A 22906-nucleotide genomic window follows, 5' to 3' on the forward strand; every position below is an offset into this window, starting at 1 on the left:
TGTGCTGAGAGAACATGCCTCAAAAATCATAATGGAGATTTTTCAGGCCCTGCAAGTTTTCCTTTTGAGCTCAAGGTTTTCGAATATATATCAGGTTTCACCCCTTGTCCACAACATAAAGGAAGTTCCTGATTTATGGATCCAGTAGTTGTTCCATGTATGCAATGTTTAAATCTGCCACCAGTTAACTAATTTGCCACTGTCAAAAAAGGCACTGTGAGCTTCCCAGGTGAAAATCACGTTGCCAAAGTAAAGTGGTACAGCCAGCCGCCCCTATCCGTGGGCTCCACATCCATGAATTCAACCAAATGTGGATTGAAAATATTCAGAAAAAAATGTTACATTGTTGCTGATGTGTGCCATGTAGCTAGGCCTATGGTCTGTCCTGAACAGGCTTTTTTTTCTTATCCTCATTCCCTAAATAATGCAGTATAACAACCATTTAATAGCATTTACCTTGTATTGGGTATTATAAGTAATCCAGAGATGATTTAAAGTATATAGGAGAATATGGGTAGATTATATGCAAGCACTACGTCGTTTTGCATAAGGGACTTGAGCATCCATAGATTTTGGTATCCATGTATGGGGGTGTCCTGCAGCCAATCCCACATGGATACCAAGAAACAACTGTATTATGATAACAATAATAAAGAGGGGACTCTGAAATGTACACTTGTTTCCACTTGTGGAACTGAGTCAGTGTCTCAGAATTCCTCCTCACCTTCACCAGCTCACCTGTGTGCATGTGCGACACACACACACACCCCACCTCTGGTGAAGGGCTAAGGAGGAAGATTTCAGCCTTGCAGGATAATTTCTCAGAAAAGGATTAGGAAGGGAAAATGGGTTAAGTGCAAAGTCGTCTGATGACCGTGGCTGTAAGGCTGGCTGCTTAGGACCCAGAGGGGTGTGTATGCGCGTCTGCCTGTCTGTCTGTCTGCAGATGACATAATAAAGCTTGCTAAATGATTTCCAATAACAAAATGTGAAAACACATAGTTCCTTTGTTAGCCACATAGCTGTGGTTTACGTCCATGATTCATTGTGGAAGTGAGTAGCTGCGACAGGCATTTTGTGGGTTTTTTTCTTCTTTTTTCTCCTAAAAAAATATTTGTGAAAGGTCTAAAATTCAAGGAAGCCCAGTGCTTTCTGAAAAAGAAAAATCCCCATTCCTTGCAAAATGAAGGTTGCAAATGAAAACTTCTGGAGCTACCCCATGCCTGCTTCCAGTTGGTCACCTACACTGCATTTTCCTCCCAGAGCTCAGCCCCTGACCTAACATATCCACCCCCACGTGTACCCAGCAGAGGGTGGCGGATTGCATCAGAGGCCGCTCAAGAGATTTGGTACTGCGAGGCAGCGGGGGTGTCCTCTTGAGACCCCAGCCAAGTTACACCCATGGGAAACAAATTGATTTCTCATTTCTTTCTTTTTCTTTTTCTTTTTGAGTTTCTTGGGTCAAGGTCAGAGCCCCTATAGCAGGCGGTAGTGTGTGAAGGAAGAATTGTGAAATCATTTACGTCTTATAGTTCGACAAGCCTGGGTTTGAATCTCAGCTCTACCACTTCACAACTATGCTGCCTAGAGCAAGCAATTTCACTTCATAAGCCTCAGTTTCTCACCTGTAAGTTGGGGATCTTCATCACTGCCTTATAGAATTGTCAGGAGGACTTACTACTATATGTAAATACATCTGGCACCTTTTAGGTATTCTACGAATGGCACCCACTCTTATTTGTCTCTAGACTCTGGGGTTATCTGAGCCTTTTGTTTCTATCAGAAAAGCAGCAGTAGTGATGAGAAACTCAGCGAGTTTGCCTAGACCACTTGAAGGTATTTCTGGTTCTGGTGAAGTTTCCTGTCATGGCCAAGGGTGAGCAGCAGGGTGGGGAACGTCATCCACCCAAGGCAGACCGAGCTCAGGCCCTGAGACCCTGCCCCAGCACTACCTTGCTGGTGGGGATCCCGGGTCAGTTAACAGCCTCTCTGTGCTCCCGTGTTCTGTACAATGAGGAACGATAGTTCTTATAGCAGAGACTTGTTGCACTCATCAAGGCAGGCCTCAAATGCAAAGGGCCTAAGAAAAATAAAAAATGAAACGCCTGTAACGGATGTCTGCACATCATCAGTTGGGAGGTTTGGACAGCTACATTGCTGAGGGAAGGCTTCTCAGTTGGGGTCCCAGTTCTCATAGAAATTCTTGTTTTGTTTATGGTACTGGGGCAGAGTTTCAGCCCCTGGCAGAGCAGGCTGGCTGCAGACTGCCAGGACTTTGGCCAGCCCTTGAGGAGTGTATTCTTGACCCAGGCCCCCTGCTTTCTTTGTCTACAATGGGCTTGTCCAGGCAGGTCCAGGAGTGGGGTAAGCTCATCTGAAGTCATAGGCTTCTGTTTGCATCTGAAAACGCAGGCCTGCTCAATTCTGTATGTGTGCGTGTGTGGCAGAGGCTGGGAGGGGTGGAGAGAGGGTGGTGAAGGGAGGGGGGCATATATTGAAGGGTATAGGTGTCCCGAAGACCCATTAGCTGTAAACTCAAGGGTTCAGGAGGTGGGCATCTCGTGCCAGGTTGGTGGTGGTGAGATACCCAGGTACCAAGTGGCTTTGGGACCCATGGCTTTGGGGCGTCGTCCTACCTCTATCCCCTCAACCTGAGGGTCTCTCCTCTCTCTCCTCCTCCTCCTCATCCCCTAATCTTCCAGAGCCCTTGCCAGGTGTCCACTGGTCCTGACTTGCATTTTCATTCCCTTTCAATGCTTCACCTCTCCGACCACTTCCTTTTCTCAGGCGCTTCTCTGTCACTCGTCCAGCGCGCCCGGTAGCAGCTTGCAGTGAGAGTTAGGGTGCCGTGGTGGAAGGAGCACGATGGGCATTCGGTTCCAGTTGACCTGGGTTCGAATCCTGGGTTTTGCCATTCATGACCCATGTGGCCTAGGGCCAGAGACTGACCTTCTCCACACTGCCAGCGTCTCACCGGTGCTGTGGGGACAGTGAGCCTGCCTCCCAGGGCACCGGGGGACCTTTCTGAGTGATGTGTATTCTCTGCCTGGTGCTCGGTGAGTGGAGCAGTTGTTTTTTATCAAGGTGGGCTGTATGTGGAGTGCTGTGGCTGCAGAGACTTCACTGTCTCACTCTTGCCACCCACCTGGGGTTATAAATACCCGGAGAAGGCCTCTGGGAATGGCCCAGACAGGAGATGGGTGACAAGGTGAGCACTCGTAGTCAGACAGAGTAGGCAATGGGGCCAGGCAGGGGAGCACCAAGGAATTTTGACATAATCACCATCCTAAGAGACCATTTTTAACCTTGTTGCTTCCTGGTAAAAACGCCTTCCTTCAAGGCTCCCCTTTATGTACGAGATCCACAGGTTAAGGGCTGGACCTTTGGCTCTACAGCTCAGTCCCAAAGCATGGTTCTCAAACTGCCATGTAGTATAGAGGCTCAGAGTACAGGCTCTGGAGTCAGAATATCTACAAGCTACCTGTGTTTGATTCCCAGCTCTGTTAGTCATTGGCTGTGTGACCTTAGGCAAGTTGCCTAGCTTCTCTTTGTCTCATTAGTAAAATGGAGATAGGTAGTAATAATACCTACGTCCTAATTTGAATGATGATTTAATTAGTTAATATATGTAAAGTGCTTAGAATAGTGCCTGACACATAATAAGCACTATGTCGCTATTTGCTATTATTTATTGCTACCCTTGGCCCCTCCCACTTTCCCTTGAACCAGACAGGCCTCCTTACTCCTTGAACACAACCACCAGCACATTCCTGAATTGGTCCCTTCGGCTCATTGTTCTCTCTGCCTTGAGTGGATCCTGTCCTCCCCACCCCTCACACCAGCTCATAGCACAACCGCTAGAAAACCTTCCCCAGCCATCTTGCAGTGAGACTCCTGGCACCTGCTGCTTTTCTACTTTGGTGTGTTAGGAAACGCTCACATGCAGGGTCTTGTGGCAGGGCTGCCGTGCATGGGTGTGTGTGCTGCGCCCTGCACAAAGGTGCAGGTCAGGTGATGAATGGGGCTAAAATCTAGCCTGCGTTTCTTACACCTAGTTCCTGGCACCATGCTATGCCACCCTGAAGGAAGTGGGACAGCCTCTGTAAACCGGCCACCCAGAGGGGGTCCCTTTTCTAGTTCACACAAAGGCACCAGGTGTGCTAGGCCTCCCGCACCGCCTGCCTCCCTGCCCGGATTATAAGCTCTCAGCAGGCTAGACGCCATTGCCACAGTGCCCACGTGGGGCCATGCACCTTATAAGATGCTCATAGTGCACCTTGGAAGTAGTTGCATGATGGATTCATGACATCCAGGTTCTCCCCACCCATACCACCAGCGGACAGGTTTTCCTGGGGGAACTTGGAGACAAAGGCTCAGACTGCCTGCTGGTCCTGCTGCTATGGAATGGGGCATAGCCAGAGCTGAGGGGATAGTTCCAGGGAGGTAAGAGAGTTGGGGGATGCCACAGAGAAGCTTGAATTTCAATATGGTAAATATTTGGGGGGAAGCAGCTGTGTGTCCGATGCTGTGATGGCACCATGGAGAATATGAAGAGTAAGACCTAATCTCTTCCCTTCCTCTCTGGGGGGGGGGGGGGGGGGCGGAGTCTGTGTCCCAGGCTGAGCTGCAGCTCTTTGGGTGGTCCCCTGGGCCCAGAAGGAGGCAGAGGAGCTCTTGGAGGGGCCCCTTCTCCTGGGGAGAGGGAGAGGGTGATTGCCCCAGCAGTCTGACACTTGGGCAAACTAGGCAGAAAATGAGGGGCATTTCCTGGGACCTGCAGAAACCCCTCAGGGCAATTTCTCTCCCATCTCTGTCCCCTGAGGTGCCCCAGGCTTGACCCCAGGGCCTGGGAAGCTGCTTTGGCTTCCCTGAGCTACCTCCTTAATATCCAGAGAGAAAAAAGGCGATGCAGTCTTGAGGGGTGAGGGTTGGGCAGCCGGGCAGCCTACCAGGCAGGCTGCTCGGTGGAGAAGTGCTCACGGTCCTGGAAGCATGAGGGGTCTGGAGGGTGGAGGAGAGCTATGAGGCTCAGAGGGGCCTCTGGACCCTTGGGAGACGGAGGCAGCACCTATTTCAGGGCTGCTCTACAGGCAGGGATCAGGTCCCGGGATGGGCCTCAGTGCCCCCCAGACACGCACAGCTCCTATCTACCTCTGCCTTTTATTTCCCTACAAGGAACAGGGATTCGGTGTTCCCTCCTGAGCAGGCAGGGTGTGGTCTGGGCAGGAGAGACTTCCCCAGGTTCTGCCCCTCTTTACCCCTACCCAGCCAGGGACGCCGCCTGGGATTCTGTGCAGGAGCTCCAGACCCCTCAGACCTGGGTGTGGCTGCAGAAAGAGCTAGACCTCAGAGTAGGGAGATGTGACTCACAGCGGCCACACAGGGCGTGGTGGGGTAGGGGCTGACCAGTGAGGCCGAGGGGGCTGGACGAGTGGGCACAGCAGGGTTTGAAGCAGGAGAGGTCTGGAGACACTTGGGGGAGGCCAGCTCTGGGCCTGTTCAAGAGGGCACCAGGGGGTGAGGGTGCCAGTGTTGACAATGCCACATCAGTGTGTCATGTGGCAGGCAGGGCTGAGTCCCGGGCACTGCCCACGGAACTTCCACCCCCAGTGGTCTCTCAGAAGTCATAGCCCAGGAGCCCTGCCCTGAGCAGGATTGCCAGCAGCTTTCTCTTTGGCCCACGGAGACTCAGCTCCACGGTTCCAGCGACAGGGAGCTCCTGCTTCTCCAGGGGCCACCACGTCACTGGTCAACTCTGGCTCCTCAGAAGCTTTTCCTCACACTGTGCTGAAACCTGCTTCCCTGTGACATGGCCCTGGGTCTGTCCTCTGGAAATCTAGCCTCTTTCCTGCCGCAGCCCTGCTAACATCTGATGACAGATGCTGCAGTTTGGGGGCAGAACCGCAAGGCTGAGGAGGGGACTGATTCCCCTGGGCCCAGACAGCCAGGGAACCTGAGTGCCTGAGGTGTGAGCGAAGGCTTCCAGGGACAAAGAACGCAGGGAGGGGAGCTAGGGAAGCCTTCTAACCACATAGTTACAGGCCAAGGTAGACTTTCGGGGTTCAAATCCCAACGCCTCCATTTTGTACACTGTGCTGTCCAATGTGGTGGCCACCAGCCACATGGGGCTATTTAAATTTAATTTAATGTAAAACTCAGTTGCTCAGTCTCACCAGCTGCACTTCCAAGTGTTCAAAAGCCACAGGTGGCTAGTAGTTAGTATGTTGGATAGCTCGGCCTATAGAACATTTTCATCATCACAGAAAGGTCTATTGGACAGCGCGATTCTCAGTGAATGACCTTGGACAAGTTCTTTAACCTCTCTGTGCCTCCGTTTTCTTTTATGAAAAATGGGGGGCAATCACAGTACCTAGCCCCAAAGGTGGTTATGAAGATTAGATAACATAAGGCAAATATAACAAATAATACACAGCACAGAATTAGTGCTCAATAAATGTTCATTATTATTGTCTAGGACAAGTGGGGCAGGGTTCGAATCCTCCCCTGCTCACTGTAACACCAAGGAACCCACCAGGCTGGCACCCCTGATACCCAGAGGCTGGAGGGTGATGGCTACTGCTTTAGCCCAGCCTGGGTCTCACCAGCTCAGCCCCCAAGCCACGCATCACCTAGGAGCAGCAGGCCTCTGGCTCTGTGCCAAGGCCACAGTGTCCCCTCCCCTTCACCCACCAGGGCTGGGTGTACCCTTGTCCCCTACTGTGGCAGGGCAGGTTTGTGGCAGGGGCTGGAGCAGAATGTCTGGCAACCCTTTCTTGGGTGCCTGGGGGTTTGGTATAAAGGCCATCTGGCACACAGGCCGAGGTATGAGGCCTGCCTGGGCAGCCGGGAGAAAAGGAGCGGGGCTCTGTGAGGGCTTCCCCTGCCGGGCCAGGGCCCAGATTCTCAGGAGAGACTCAGCCACCTGGGAGATGCCTGGGAGATCCCAGCTCATCACCTGTAATGAGCTGGGTCTGTAGTCACAGGAAGGAGCAGAGCCTGCCCCTTCGGCCAGAAGCAGAGATGGAGGTCTGGGAATACCGTCCTGTCTTGGTGCTCTCTCCCTGTTCCCTCCTGCACCCCAGCAGCTCCCTCTCTGCTGCCTTCACAGCCTCTTCCTCTGTCTGCCTCTCACGTGTTGGTACGCCCCAGGCCCCCTCCTCTACCCTTCTTTATTCTCCTACATTTCTCAGTGTTTAGGCGTCAGAGCACCTGGAAGTCATAAGAAATACCGTAAACTATCAATGTAATTGATTTCATGATTAGAGCTGGGAACAGTTTTATTAGCAGAAACTATGACGATCATCTATGTGTGCAAAATGAAAACCTGGCTATCAGCACACGCCTTCCATGAGAAGAACAAGCTGTCAAGTGAAGTGCGATGGGCTGTTGCCACGTTTGTCCGTTAATATTCATTTGCATCTTGTTCATTTGTTGCATTGTGTGCTAGCAGACAAGTGGTAACAAGCGCCAAACGCTGGAGATGAACTGATGGAAGCATAACTCATAGCTGAGACCAGCCTGTTCATTAACACACTTCCCCCTTGAAATTGGGAAGCGTTAGCAGAGTTAACGCCTCAGTCCAGCAGTGGAAGGAACTCTGAAGTATGGTTTGTCCTGCACACGCTACCTGAGTGATATCATCCCTCCTTCACTCTACACTTGACTCCCCCCGCCCCACCCCACCCCCTCCTGAGTGCTGCCTCCTGGGTGTTTCCATCTGTAGACTCATCTTGACGCACTCAGCACTCATCAGGTCCAAAACCGAGCTGCTTCTTAGATCTCTTACATTGGAATCTTGGCTCCTGGAATCCCCTCTGCCCATTTGTCTAAGCCACAGCTGGAAATTCTCTATGTCTTAAACATCCTTTGAATCAATGCCTTCTTCTTGGCCCCATGGTTAGTCTCTGTAACCTCGAACATGGCCAAAGCCTTCCAGCTGGCCTCCAGCCCTCCCCACTCTGGTCCGTCCACCACCAGGTAATCTTTCATCAGAGTAAGAATCATTTGAAAAGACCTATCCCATCACATCCTAGACCTGCTTGAAGACCATGAGCATCTGAGGCTACTATGTGGCCTGCCTTGTGCCCCAATAATACCTTTGCTGGGGTGCTGGTCCCTTTGCCCAGCCTCCATTGGAGCAGAAAGGATAAGAGGGTCTTTGGCAACCTCAGTGCCTGGCATGCGCTCAGTTAAGTGCTTCTTGAATGAATGAAAGAGGGTGGGCTGCTCCAAAATCTCCAGGGACGCCCCCTTACCCATTCAGTACAGCCAAGACACGTCCCCAACATTTCCGCCCATTCACTATATGGACCAGAACTGTTCTTAACTCCTCAAAACCTCAGTGTTCTCATGTCTAAAATGGCAGTAAAGAAATAAATGCTGGGATGGCTTTAGGGTGAATCTCCCTGGTTCTGTAGCCTTGCTTCTGCACCCGGAAGTTCTGTAACCTTTAGCAAGGCATGCAACCTCCTTACCCTGTTTTCTTGACTATAAAATGGGGATAATGAGTAACTCTTAGGGCTATGGAGAGGCCCACGTGAGATAATGCATGCAACCTGCATGGTTGGTGCGGAGCCTGGCACAGAGTAAATAAACATTCACTACATTGTAGCACTAGCTTTTTCCCCATCCACCCACTTCCCACTGTTACTAATTCCCAGGGCATCCTTCCAAGGTTGCTTTGTGAATATGCAAATAGATGCAACAGGTGTCCTTATTTTCTCTATTTTTACACAAAGTTTACATGTCCCACACTAGGAGTCAGCAAATTTTTTTTCCATAGAAGGCCAGATAGTAATTATTTTAGGCTTTGAACAACATATGGTTTTTGTGACTGACTACTCAGCTTTGCCATCGTAGAGGCAAGGCAGTTGGTTGTAGATGAATGTGGCTGTGTTCCAATTAACTTTATTTATGGAAACTTAAATTTGATTTTCATATCACTTTCTCATGGCATGAAATATTATTATTCTTTTGATGTTTTTTTTCAACCATTTAAAAATGTAAAAAACCATTGTTAGGTCACAGTCTGTATAAAAACAGTCAGTGGGCCAGATTTGGGCTGTTTTTCACTTTTCAACACATCTTGGAGAGCTTTTGCTATGGATGTAAAGGAGCTGCTCCTCTGTTTTGAGGGAAGGTGATTCCATCCTGTGGATGCATCCTAGTTTGTTTAACCAGTCTCCTACTGAAGGATACTAAAGTTGTTTCTATTCTTTACAAAATATTTTGCTATTACAAAATAGTGCTGTTATGAATAATCTTGTCGGTCCATCATTTTTGACATTTACAAGTGTCTTAGGTCAGATTTCCCTAGAGGCGGAGCTGGAAAATGGATTTGGGTGTGTGTGATTTATTGGGGGAGAGCAAAGTGAGGAGGGAAGCAGAACAGGAAGGTGGAAAGAGCCAAGCAAGGATTGATTCCAGGGAACTCAAGCCAAGACCTGATTGAGGGTGGAGCTTGCAAAGTTGTCCTACCTTGAGGTAAGGGGGTGGGGCCTTTGAACTTCCGGTTCAGGCAGTCATTGGCTTAGTGGTCATGGTGGTGGGCGGAGCTTGTCAAGTGGTTGCCATCAGCTAAGAGTAGGACTTGGAAGAAGCCAATGGAGGTGCCCCAGCTTCAAAGGGGACCTGGGCTGGGCGGCAGCAGGACACACCACAGCAGGTTTATCTGCAGCTTAGTCTCGGAGGTAGAACTGAAGGGACAAAGCAGAGATGCACTGTGATATGGGTAGACATTGCCAAATTGCTGTCCACAGGCCTGTATCAATTTACATTTCTACCAACAACATCTGAGAGTGCCTGTTTCAGCACAATCTTGCCAAATTAGTCAATGATTAAACTTTCGGGGTTTTGTTAATCTGATGGATTAAAAAATGCTCTTCAGGGCCGGCCGAGTGGCGCGTTGGTTGGGAATTGGCTGGGGACACGGGCTCTGAGCAGCAGGGCCCTGGTTCAGATCCCACATGAGGACCAGTGACGCTGTGCCCTCTACAGCTAAGACGGTGGGCAGCGGCTCGACCTGGGGCTGGGCTGCCATGGGGCGCCGGCGATGACATAGGTTGCAGTGGGGCTGGCTGGCAGCAGGCGTGAGCTTTCGTGAGCTGTTGTGAGCCGCAGTCCAATGGTTGATGGGCAACTGCCTCTCCCCAGAGGACCGCAGTGATAATACCAACATGGGCCAGTGGAGCGACGTCCTCTGCAGCTGGACTGAGGAGTGAAGGGATGGCAGCTTGTCTTTTCCCCTCCCCCAATTCCCCAATGAAGTCTTTAAAAATAATAATAATAAAAAATAAAATAAAATGTCTTCGGAGTAGTTTTCATTTGTACACCTCTTAGAATGAAAAAAGTCAAGCATATTTTCATGTGTTTAAGAAACATTTGTGGGGTGTTGTTTTTTTTTAGTTTCTGTGAACTGTTCATATTCCTCTGCTGATTTTTCCTTTGGAGCTATTGGTCTGTCTTTCTAGTTTCTAAGAGCTGTTTATATATTATGGAAATTGGTCCTATGTCTGTGATATGAGTTGCACGTATTATTCAGATTTAGTCATTTGTCTTTTTTACTTTGTTCGAGGTGGTTTTGGCCAGGCAGAGGTTTTTGATCATAGGGTTGTTTGGACATGTAAATGATGTGTTATGTAAAATGCCTACCATGAGGCCCACTACCTGGTAGGCGTTGAATGGCAGTTAATCGTCCTTCCCTTCCCTCGCCTCCATTCTGTGCTTTATCCCACTATGCTTATTATTCTTCCTGAAACATGGCCCAGGCTTTCTACCTCCCTACATTTCCTTATGTGATTTTTCTTATCTGGAATGTCTTCATCCTCATTTTAGACTGTAAAAATCCTACAAATCTCTCAAATGGACAGCTCAAATGGCACAGTCTTTCTTACATCTGAATTCCTAATTCTCTGTTGGCTACCCACCATCGTCCACCTTGCATCCTAGTTATTGACACACATTTACCATGCTTTTCCTAAGCCTCAGTTTCCTTATCTATAAGAGAGTTGCTGGGGAAAATAGAGATTTATTTTTATTACAAAAATGATGTGTGTTTACTGTAAGAAAATTTTTACTGGAAAAATTTCACAAATATAAAAACATATAGAGTTTAAAACAGTCGTCACACATACACAGGCATTCTCATTCCTCAGGGGTAGGCACTGTTTGCAGAGCCTTCAGACCTTCCCTATGCATGTATAAATATCTAAGGGGGGATATTTCTTTTTTTTTTTTTTAAAGATTTTTATTGGGGAATTGGGGGGATGGGAACAGCGCTGGGGAATTGGGGGAAGGGGAACAGACAAGTTGCTGTCTTTTTGTTCTTCAGTCTAGTTGTGGAGAACATTGCTTCAGTGGCCCAGGTTGGCACCATCATTGCGCTCTTCTCGGGTGAGGCAGATCAGTCGCCGGCTTCTGGACGGCCGCTCACTGCGGCTGCTGGCCGCTCACGCTGGCTGCTGGCCACACACGGTAGCCCATGGCAATCCACTGCCACAGGGACTGCAGCCCACGCCGTCGCCGGCGACTCATGGCAGCCCAGCTCCAGGTTGAGCTGTTGTTCAGCATCTTAGCTGTGGAGGGCAGTGTCACTGGCCCTCATATGTGGGATCCGAACCGGGGCCCTCTGGCATCCCAAGCGAGTTCTTAACCATCGCGCCACTCGGCTGGCCCAAAGGGAGGATATTTCTTAAAACACAAAATTGGAAGCATACTATCCATATTATTCTGCAACTTGTTTTTTTTCATTCAATAAAATAACGTGAATAAGATGATGCCTTTAAAGCCTTGAACCAAGTAGCTACAACTGTTCTATACACTTTGTAGTGATGCTTTTTTAAATAATTGTTTATTTTTCAATTATAGTTGACACACAATATTATATCAGTTTCAGGTGTACAACATGGTAATTAAACATTTATATACCTTATGAAGTGATCATCCCATCTGACACCATACATAGCTATTATAATATTATTAACTATATTCCTTATGCTGTACCCTACATCCCCGTGACTATTTTGTAACTACCAACTTGTGCTTCTTAATCCCGTCCCCTTTTTTACCCATTCCCCAGCCTCCAACCCCCAATCTGGCAACCATGAAAATATTCTCTGTACCTATGAATTTGTTTCTGTTTTGTTTGCTAGTTTATTTTGTTTTTTAGATTCCACATATATGTGAAATCATATGGTTTTGTCTTTCTCTTTCTAACTTATTTCACTTAGCATATTACCCTCTATATCCATCCATGTTGTTGTAGTTGGAAAGCTTTCATTCTTTTGATGGTTGAGTAATATTCCATTGTATATATGTACCACATCTTCTTTATCCATTTTCTATTGATGGACACTTAGGTAGTTTCCTTATCTTGGCTATTGTAAATAATGCTGCAATGAGCATATGGATGCATATGTCTTTTCAATTAGTGTTTTGAGTTTCTTTGTATTAATTCTCAGAAGTGGAATTACTGGTCCTTCTTTGTCTCTTGTTATAGTCTTTGTTTTAAAGTCTATTTTGTCTGGTATAAGTATTGCTATCTCAGCTTTTTTTTTTCCATTTTCATTTTCATGAAATATCTTTTTTCCATCCCTTTACTTCCAGTCTGTGTGTGTCTTTTGATCTAAAGTGAGTCTCTTGTAGGCAGCATATGTAAGGGTCTTGTTTTCTTATCCATTCAGCCATCCTATGTCTTTTAATTGGAGCACTTAATCCATTTACATTTAAAGTGATTGATAGATGTGTAGTTATTGCCATTTTATTATTTGTATTTTTGATTTTTTTCTTCTTCATCCTAAAGAAGTCCCTTTAACATTTCTTGTAATACTGGTTTGGTGATGATGAACTCTTTTAGCTTTTTCTTGTCTGGATGTCATGATGTTTTAAAACGTCCTTTTTGCAGTGGAATACTTATCAAAAAAAAAGTATATGGAAGCCCATTTATAAATGAGATAGAATGGAGCTGTGAGGCTAGGTGAAGGTTGGTGGGGTGGAGGGCATAAAGCCACTCACCCATTTGTCTTCTTACTGCTGTCTGAAAACCTTAGTGTGTTGGGCAGGGCTTGGGCACATCACATTTAGCTGAGTGGCATTATTATGGGATGTACCGTCTAGGACGTTTTCACTTGAGTCTGATGATCCCAGCCAGCTGGGATGAAAAGTTTTTTCCCCAAATTGGTTGAAAGAGCCTGTGAGTCCTCAGGCCAGAGCAGACCTTGGTGGGTCATGTGGCTCCTCCTTGGCTCATTGCTGGTTTGTGATAGAGTTTTTATTGGTCCATGAAGAAACAAAGAAATTAGGTCAATGTGATGAGATTTTCATAAAGCTAAGCTTATTTAGATGTTTCTTTTTGGCACTGATATCTTATGGTGGTAATAACTGGTAGCATGTATGTGTGGGCGCGTGTGTATTTTAATGTCTTACCTAAATAACAAATTGGCAACTTCATATTGGTTCTTTAAATTTACTTCAAAAGTTTACTGATCCATGAAATCCTGTAGTCTAGAGATGTTCTCATCCATTGTGGCAGCTTTGCTAGGACTTCCCCGGAACAATCCCAGAGAGATAGCAAGTCCTATGCTTGTGTCAGATGAATCTGAGAAATGCTATCCTTTGTTGGAATCAAAGGAGCTCTCCCAAGGCAGAGAGTGGACAGAGCCTCGCCCAAGGACTGTGGTCCAAGAAAGTCACTTTCTCAGCGAGGCTTTTGCTTGTGTCTCTTGACACCACTCTCTTGAACTTCAGGGGAACACGGCTTCTTTGGACCACCCTGAGCCAAATGCGGTGCTGGACTGTTCTTTTGATGCCCCATAGTTTAACTAAGACTAGGGATGGGGCATGCAACTAGGACTTTGCTAAAGGCTTGTGATTCACTTAAGAGAAATGAACTCAAAGATAACACAAGGCCAGATGACTGGGCTTACAAACTCCACAGCTCACAATCTCTACCCCGCCCCCCTATCCTAGCTGCCTAAGACCTTCTAAGGGGTGATTGCGCAAGCAACCAGCTGAAGACCACCAAGGGGCCCACAGCCTTCAACACATGGAGAACCTCCCTGCCCGTCTCCAAGAACAGGCTGGGGTTTATGAAGGGAGATAGCAGTTTTCTTATAGGAATGCTCTTGGTATAAGAGGTAAAACCTATCAAAGAACTAGGGGCTTCTTCCTTTACTTCCTTTACAGGTAGGACTGTTTGATTTTTGTCGTTTAACTCCAAATCCCCATCACAGTAGTTGATGACAATGGATTGGGTTCAGAGGCTTCTCTGGTTATTAAAAATGTGTTGACACCAGATTAGGCACTTGGCCCTTTGCATATAAGGTTGCTTGAACAGTATAAAAAGGGTTTTTTGGAGTCTTTAATTCCTCTTAATGACAAAGAATTTTTAGTGGTTTGGGGAAAGGAATTGTCTGAACTGTATCTAGCACTTTTTTTTCTTTGTTCATGTGATTTAAAAATTCTCACATAGTTTTCAACTTGTGACCATTTATTTATATTTGCAAAATAACCACATGGCATCCCTGGTCCTTTTAGTCCTCACAGTAGCCCAGTGAGGTAGGTATCACTCTTCCCTTTTTACTGATGAGGAATCTGAGGCTCAGGGGAGCTAAGTGACTTGCTCAAGACCAAACTGCGAGTAAGAGGCAGCACTGACATCTGCCTGCCCCAAACCCTGTCCTCTCTCCTCTGCACAGCCAGGTCCCATCCACAGCTAGTGAACACATGTTTTGTTTTCTTTTTTTTTTTTAATTTCTCTGCAAAGTTAACCACTGGCCCTTAAGGGATTTGAACTTAGGAATCTTGGGGCCATTAGCATTGCGTTCCAGTTAGAGAAACAAATGACAGCAACAACAATAACAACTAACCACCAAGAAAGAACCCTTTCAGTTTCCATCTTGACCAGATTAGAGAGCTCTTTGTCAGGGTCAAGTTCAAAAAAAGTTCCAGGTGGTCTGGGCAGAACATGAGCTACTCTCTTCACTTCTCTAGGGTGCTTTGTGGGGCTGACACTGAGCTGAGCCATGGCACCAGCCTGGGAACACCAGGAGAAAACTCCCACTGACCCACCAACTTGCCCACCTCTCTCTCTCGGGCACTCCCTTGAAAGCTGTTGAAAGGACTGTGTTTTCTGCTGCAGCTGGTTGTGCTGACCTTCTCCTGGGAATGAGGAGCAGGTGCCTGAGGTTTGGGCTCCCAATCCTGGTCCAGCACAGTTCCCAAAGCTTCTAGGGCGGCTGACAGGACCTCTCTCCCACTCCAGCCCCCAAACTCGGGAAGCAGGGTGAGGCATGATTGGAGTCTATCAGGGTGAGGATTTGCTGCTGGTGGTACTGGCAGGAAGCTCACAGGAGTGAAATCCTAGGCCAGGACGGCTGGGGAAGAGCTGCAGGGTGCTGGGCTCTAACATCTCTCCTGGTTTGACTTCTTCCAGGAAAGGATAAAAGGGAACTTGCGCATGGACTGGGCATCCAAGGCCCACAGAACTGGAGTAGGGATGGCAGAGGGAGAGGGTCCCAGGACCTAATCCCACTTGGGCAAGAAATCTAGTGGAGAGGCTAGGGGTGGGAACTACTATGGGAAGGCGAACACTCCAGGTCTGTGTAGATGCTTCTAGGCTGAACTTCCATCATGGTCTGGTCTGGTTTGTTGGGTGACACAAGAGTCAGGCTTCCTGGTTTGGAATTCCAGGGCCCTGATTAACCTGTTGCATAACCTTGAACAAGTAATTACTCTCTCAGCTTCAATGTCTACAGTGTGCGCTTACCCACCACAGTCCAGATACTGTCATGTATACAGTTACAGTGACAGAATATTCACAAGAGTATCTACAAGGCTTCCTTGTAGAATGACCTGCCTAATAATGAACACAGAAAGCACTTGTTCAAATGTATGAGGTAAATAACCCCAACCGTTAAGATATCAAAGAACATGGGCAGAAAAATTTCACGAGTGGTTAATAGATGTATGAAACACATTTCCACCTCAGAAGTAATGAAAAAGGAAGATAAAAGCAATATCAAAGCATCATTTTATGCTTATTCAATTAGCAAAGTATGAAAATATTAATAATACTCTAGCTGGCGAGCTTGCACTCTGGCACATTTATACATTCTGATGCAGCTCTTTTGGAAAGCAATACACCAGTGTGTACCTAGAGACATAAATGTTTGTAACCTTTGATGTGGTCATTCTAGTCCATGGAATTAATCTTAAAATGATAATCCTTTTCAAAATGTTTATTAGAATTTTTCAAACATACAGAATAAAATAGAACGGTATGATGAACCCCCCTATACTAAAGGGATATTTTAACAGAAGAAAAAAGCCATCTGAGTGAAAATGTTCAGAGTTAAAAATTAAAAACAATCAATCTAAATATGTAACAGGAGAATGTCCGAATAAACTGTGATTTGTCTTCAGATAGACTATTATGTAGCAGTTAAGATGATAAAAATGAAAATTGTGGAGTTGTATAAAGTATGATCTCATGTTAAGTGAAAAATCAGAATTTGAATTGTTTCTACAGGTGATGACAATAGAGTAAGGACATATACTTGAGCAAAGGTTGAAAGGAATATGCAAACGTATTTGCTCTGTTGGGGTGGGAGATGATACATTCATTTATTCTCCTTGAATATTTACAATAAAATAAATGAAAAGGCTCTACCTTTTCTAGGCTCTGCCTCACATCAATCTGTGAATGTGTATTTGCTGGGCGCCTATAACACAGGTAATTTGTATGAAGGTTTGCATTAAGAAACGGCAGGGGGTAGGCACAGGCCACGGTTTGGGAGCAGGGCCTGGTGCATAACAGTCTCAAAGACTCTGAATGTCAGAGCTATGTGGGACCAGTCTAACACCTTCATTTTGCAGTCAAGGGTCCTGAGGCCCAGAGAGGCTAACTGGCTTGTCCAGAATACCCAGCCAAAGTCTGGAGATTTCACATAGGTGTAGGCACTGCCATTAAACTAGTTGCTGGCCTTAGCTCAGTCCCCTTCCCCAGGGCACCTCCATTTTCCCAGAGTTGGCAAGAAGACAACCAGAGAGCACTCTTCTGGTGCAGGCAGGGGGTGGGCATCCTGAACAGGAGGGGCACATAGATGCAGCTCCCCAGTGCAAACCGCTGTGCCATGGTTGTCTCCACAGGACCCTGAGTGAGCTCAGCCAGACCCACGCCTCCCAGCAACGTGTGGGGCTGTCCCGGACTGTCCGACTTTACCCGGCCACCTCAGCCAGTGGCCAGCTGACTTCCAATGCCCTGCCCGCAGGGCCAGGCCTTGAGCGGAGGGATGGCATCCAGCAGGCAGCATATGTGGACCACCAGTCATCCCCCTGGGGTAAGGACGCTCTGTCTTGGGGTTCTAGAAGAGCAGTGCATCTAAATCTCTGACCTTCTCCCCACTTCACTTCTCCCTTTCATTCTCACTGAGGGGCTGAGTTGTCACCTGTCCCTCATATTTTCAGCCAATCAACAAAATGTTGTAGAGTGCCTGCTTTGTGCGGCTCCAGAAGTCCCAAACCAGCTGATGAGGACTTTGACCCTTTGCGACCCTTAGACCTCAATTGCTCCATTTCTGCCCCACCTGTCACCCCTCCAGCTTTCGCTTCCTTTATATCCAGCTCTGAACCTCACCTCCCTGGACCCAGCCCTTCCACCTCATCCTTCCTGCAAACCCCACCCAGCCTTCCTGGACCAACCCGACCTGTTGCTTCCTTAGCACCTCCGGCCAGGTCTCTGCTTCCCAGAGCATCCCTGTGGATTCACACCTCTGCACATTCTTGGTCATTGCCAACGATCTGCCCCTGTGTGCCTGGACACTCTCTCTCATACTCCACGCTGTTCCCACTTTCCCATGTCCCATCCGGTCAGCACATGGACACGCCTGCCACCTCCCAGGGAGCTCCTGCCTATTGGCCCCACCACGACACACAGTGCTCCCTTACCTCGACCCATGCCCCCACTGACTTCCGTTCTTTTTTTTCCTCCCATTTTAAAAATTGAGGTGAAATTCACACAAAATAAAATTACATTTTAAAGTGTACATGTCAGTGGTTTTCAGTACATGCACAATTCTGCACAACTGCCACGATTATCTAATTCCACAACATTGTGGTCACTCCAAAAAGAAATCCCATAGCCATTAAGCAGTCACTCCCTATTCCCCCCTCTCCGCAACCTGGCAGATGTGCACATTCTGGATATTTCATATAAAAGGAATTAGACAATGTGTGGCCTTTTGTGTCTGGCTCTTTCACTTAGTATAATGTTTTCGAGGTTTATCCATGTTGTAGCACGTCAGTACTTCATTCCTTTTTATGGTTGATGACCTCCTTTCTTGTCACCTTAAAAATGAGGTGTCCCTCTTGTTGTCTAAGGCACACACACCCTTTCTTGATTCCTCTGGAATGCTAGGCCATCACTTGTCCTCCCCTCACTCCTCCTGTCCTTCCCCTTCAACCAGTCTCTCTCTCAGCCCTTTCTCAGCAGCATGTATGCTTGCTTACAGCTCTGACATTCTCTCTCTCTCTCTCTCTCTCTCTCTCACACACACACACACACACACACACACACACACACACACACACACACACACACAGAGGAGTTATTCCTCTGCTTTTCTCTGACTTCCTTGCCTCCCCAACCACCTGCACACCCAGCTGGGAGGGCATTCATTCCCCCAACACTTCCTCTTTGATCTCTTACTGGAATTTTCCCGTGACTTCCTACTACCAACCAAATAAAGTGCCTGATCCTTTTTCTGGAAATCAGCCCCCGCCCCTCACCACGAAACCTGACTCTAAGCATCCTTTCAGGCTTTATCTTCCTCCACTTCTCTTAGAAAACTCTTCACTCCAGCAGGTCTGAGCTGCATTCTGATCTCTGCCCTTCAGTCCAAAGCCCAGCAGAACCACTTGCAACCCAATCTTCTTTGAGCCTGTTTCTGTACTTGTAAAATGGAACTATTAGGTTGGCTGTAAGAACGTTGCCAGTAGTCAACATTCTAACCTACAGAAATGGCAACTTCTGATGGTTGAACCTAAAATAATTCTCAAGAGGGTTGGGAGTTAATGTGCAAAAAAGCATGAGCTGAGTTGGCTGCACACTGATGTCCCTCAGTAAATGCTGGATGGACTGTGAGCTTATCAAAGGTGGTGTCCTGCCCCCCCTATGGGACCTTGCATCTAATGGGTACTTAGCACATGCCCTTGGGATGGACTCAGCCCTGGTCCCATGGGCCTTTCTAACCATCCTCTGGAGGTCACAGCTGTGCCTCTCAGCCCTGCCCCCTGGACCCAAGCCCTCTCTCTGCAGGGCTGAACCTCACGGAGAAAATCAAGAAGATTAAGATCGTCTTCACTCCTACTATCTGCAAGCAGACCTGTGCCCATGGGCACTGCGCCAACAGCTGTGAGCGTGGCGACACCACCACCCTGTACAGCCAGGGTGGTCACGGGCATGACCCCAAGTCTGGCTTCCGCATCTGTGAGTCCCTTCTTCCTTCGGACGAGGGTTCCTGGCTGACCCTGTCTCCCTAGTTACTGCGGGGTGGACGAAAGACATGAAAGGGCTCTTTAGAAAGGCAGGGGCTGGTTATTACCAACCCTCTTTCACTCCCGGGCCTCCTGGGAAGTCCCTGCATTTCAGGGGATGCTGGGATCCCTGAGCCATGCAGGTTTGGAGCACTGTTCCTCCTGCTTCTCTGTTGTCTTCCACCTGTGACATGGTGGGCACTGCTGTGTCCTTCCACACTCGGTCACCTTGAGGTCGATGTCGTAGATTTCTGCCAGATCCCCTGCCTGAATGGAGGCCGCTGCATCGGCAGGGACGAGTGCTGGTGCCCTGCCAACTCCACTGGGAAATTCTGTCATCTGCCCATCCCAAAGCTGGAAAGGGAGCTTTCAGAGAGGGGCTCCCACCACAGGGGCCCACTGGAGGGTCCCTTGAAGCAGTCCACCTTCACATTGCCTCTTTCCAACCAGCTGGGTGAGTGCAGGGCTGGGGATGTGGGGCTTGGGGGCACACTGGGTTACTGGGTAGGGTGGGTGTCGGCATCTGGTGGAGGGACAGGAGGCTGTCTCCAGGCCTTTCTTTCTTCAGTCAAACCTCCTTCCTTCTCCTCCACCCTCAGGGCTCTATCTATCTACCTCCCATCTATCTGAATTCATCAATAGTTTTGCCCTTACCCTCACTGGGCGCTATGTGTGTGATAAAAGAGTATAAGGGTGCTGCCTTTAAGAAACCCACAGACCTGAACAATAGAGGGAGGATGGACAGGAAAGAGAATAGCAGCATCATAGAACTTTTCATTTCCCCTGCCTTCCATTATTAAGTGCCAAATAAAAGGTTAAAAAAATATGGGAAGTCAGGGGATGGAGAGGCTCCTAAGCCCCGGGTGTTCAGGGACAGCTGCGTGGAGGAGGTGGACTTCAGTTAGGCTTTGAACAATGGGCAGCCTTTAGTTCCGCAGACGGGAGTGGGAAGGTTTCCTCTGCAGAGGCACTGGCATGAGTGAAGGCATGGAGGTGGCACCATGCAGGGTTGGTTGGGCTGGAGCTCAGGGGCTGCACGGGACCGCGGGGAAGGTGGAATCAGGAAGGTTGTTTAGAAGTTGATAATGAAGGTCCTTCGTTGAAAAGCAGGGAGTGAAGGAGTTTGCACGTTATCCTATCCTCACAGGGGAATCATGCTAGGGTTTGAGTACAGAGTGCAGAAATGGAAGGAGAATTTGGGGGTGATACATAGGCAGAGGCCCGCCTGGCCCAGGGCTGGCGGGCACTCTTCAGGGGCTGGGGCCCTGTTTCCCCGACTCTGACCCCTGTCCCTGTGCCCAGCCTCTGTGAACCCCTCCCTGGTGAAGGTGCACATTCACCACCCGCCCGAGGCCTCCGTGCAGGTCCACCAGGTGGCACGGGTGCGGGGCGAGGCCGAGGAGGCCCCAGAGGAGAACAGTGTGGAGACCAGACCCTCGCCTCGGCGCCCTGCCAGCCCTGGCCACAGCCACTGGGACAGCAACAGCATCCCCACTCAGTCTGGAGAGGCCCGACGACCACTGCTCCCGGCAGCTCCCAGGCCTCGGGGGCTGCTGGGCCGATGTTACCTGAGCGCTGTGAATGGCCAGGTGAGAAGGCAGCCCCTGCCTCAGCCCTGGAGGCTTCCAGAATAGTGACTCCCCCACCCCAGCCCCAACCCACACTCTGCCCCTTCTCCTTCTCTCTCTCCTCCTTGCTCTTATGGAATGTGAGTGTCTGCAGAGCCTCCTGTTCCCCAGATGGGAAAACTCAGGGCATAAAACTGCCTGAGTGCGGAGTGGCTGGACCTTCTACCTGGGCTCCACTAGGTACCTGTCAGTAGAAGAGGACCCCAGAGAGTCCCCCTCTAGAGGTCCCAGTAAATCCTGGGCTCCGCTGGGGCTAAGTCCAGGATCCTCTGGTGCATGGACAGTGGGGCTATTAGATCTGGCAAGAAGAAAGAGTTTGGTATTCAGCTGAGACTGAGGTCACAGAGATGTGGAATTAGCAAATGCGGTTAAACTCAAAAGCCTTGGGGGTGCAATGATGAGAGACACTCCATCCCCCTCTGGAGGCATCACAGTCAGTGATAGAAAATCAGGTGAGCTTTTCTGAGTCCAGGCACCTAAGAATAGGGGCTAAACCAGGTGCAGGATGGTTTTTCTTGGGGTTGCACTTTGGTGTTTCCAGAAATTCCTCATGAAGTTAAGGAACTGGAGGAGGTGGGGGGAAGCCAAGGGACAGGGACTCTGAGTCCCCAGGCCCTCCCTGGCCTCTCAGCTTATGGTGTCCCTGAGCCTGGACCTGCCCACAGGGAAGGTTGTTACTGTGGGTGACCTTGGAGTTTGACAGAAGAAAGCCCATCCTTTGGGGCCCTCTGTCTGTGGGCTGGGACATGGAAGGGGGCAGTTTGCAGACCTGCGCAGAGAAGATCTTGTCTTGCCTGGGATGTGTCACCACCCCCTGAGTTTAGAGCTTGGTGGAATGGACTGAGAGTTTCTCTGCTTCCTTCGGGGACATCACTGACTCTCTCCTACCCAACCTTGGGTGGAGGTATTCTCTGACAAGATGTGTGGGGGAGGGGAGTTCTTATATCAGGCTTTCCTGGGACATCTCTGGGCACAGCAGGAGAGGGAAGAAGTGGTGACGGGTGTCCATGGCCTTTTTTTCCAGTGTGCCAACCCCCTGCTGGAGCTGACTACCCAAGAAGACTGTTGTGGCAGTGTGGGAGCCTTCTGGGGGGTGACCTTGTGTGCCCCGTGCCCGCCCAGACCAGGTGAGTGCTGGGCGCCAGGGTCTAGGGATGTGGGGGGAGCTCTCCTAGGGCCTGGCCTCTGCTGCACCCCCATCCATATCTCACCAGGGTCTCAGAAGCCAGGCAGATAGAACATGCTGGTAAACTGGGCAGCCTGTCTAGGTCTGCTTTGAGGGTGCTTCTGGCTGGCAGCTGAGGCTCCTAAAGGCTTCAACAGGTTAGATCTGCTGAGTGCAGCCTGACCTACCTGCTCCAGCTGATTGCCTGGGAGGGGTTCCCCCTTCTTGCTAGTTGTTCTTGCTCAGATTTTAGGGATTCCATCGTATGCTGGGTCCTCGTCTACTCCTGGGCCTCCTCCTATATACCCCCTGCCCAGGGACCAGGGGTCCAGAGGTCTTGATTTGGTGACTTAGTGTTTCCCTCATTCTCTCCCTGGAGGGGACCTCAGGCCTTCTCCTCGCCTGTTTCCTGTCTCCAGTCATTGGATCAAGATTAGGTGTCTGTCCCAGGATGCCTTTGACCTTGGGGTGTGGGGAATCCAGTTCCCTGACCTCTTTTGGGTGGTGAGGAAACCTAACATGTATCCATTCATTCATTCATTCACTCACTCAGCAAATACTCACCAGGTGCCTGGTGTGTGCC

The 22906-nt window shown here is 48.9% G+C and overlaps 1 protein-coding gene across 2 annotated transcripts in view; it reads left to right on the forward strand.

The window, feature by feature from the left end:
- The window catches only part of LTBP2 (latent transforming growth factor beta binding protein 2), a 103496-nt gene that overhangs the window by 36566 nt on the left and 44024 nt on the right, over positions 1–22906 (forward strand). For both annotated transcript variants that reach the window (XM_019640403.1, XM_019640405.1), the window contains exons 4-8: positions 17146–17336; positions 19313–19483; positions 19778–19984; positions 20833–21119; positions 22183–22285. In XM_019640403.1, coding sequence (XP_019495948.1) covers positions 17146–17336; positions 19313–19483; positions 19778–19984; positions 20833–21119; positions 22183–22285 — 959 coding nt within the window. The remainder of the gene's footprint in view (positions 1–17145; positions 17337–19312; positions 19484–19777; positions 19985–20832; positions 21120–22182; positions 22286–22906) is intronic.

Source organism: Hipposideros armiger, unplaced genomic scaffold (genome assembly GCF_001890085.2).
Source record: "Hipposideros armiger isolate ML-2016 unplaced genomic scaffold, ASM189008v1 scaffold_49, whole genome shotgun sequence".
NCBI classification, from domain to species: domain Eukaryota; kingdom Metazoa; phylum Chordata; class Mammalia; order Chiroptera; family Hipposideridae; genus Hipposideros; species Hipposideros armiger.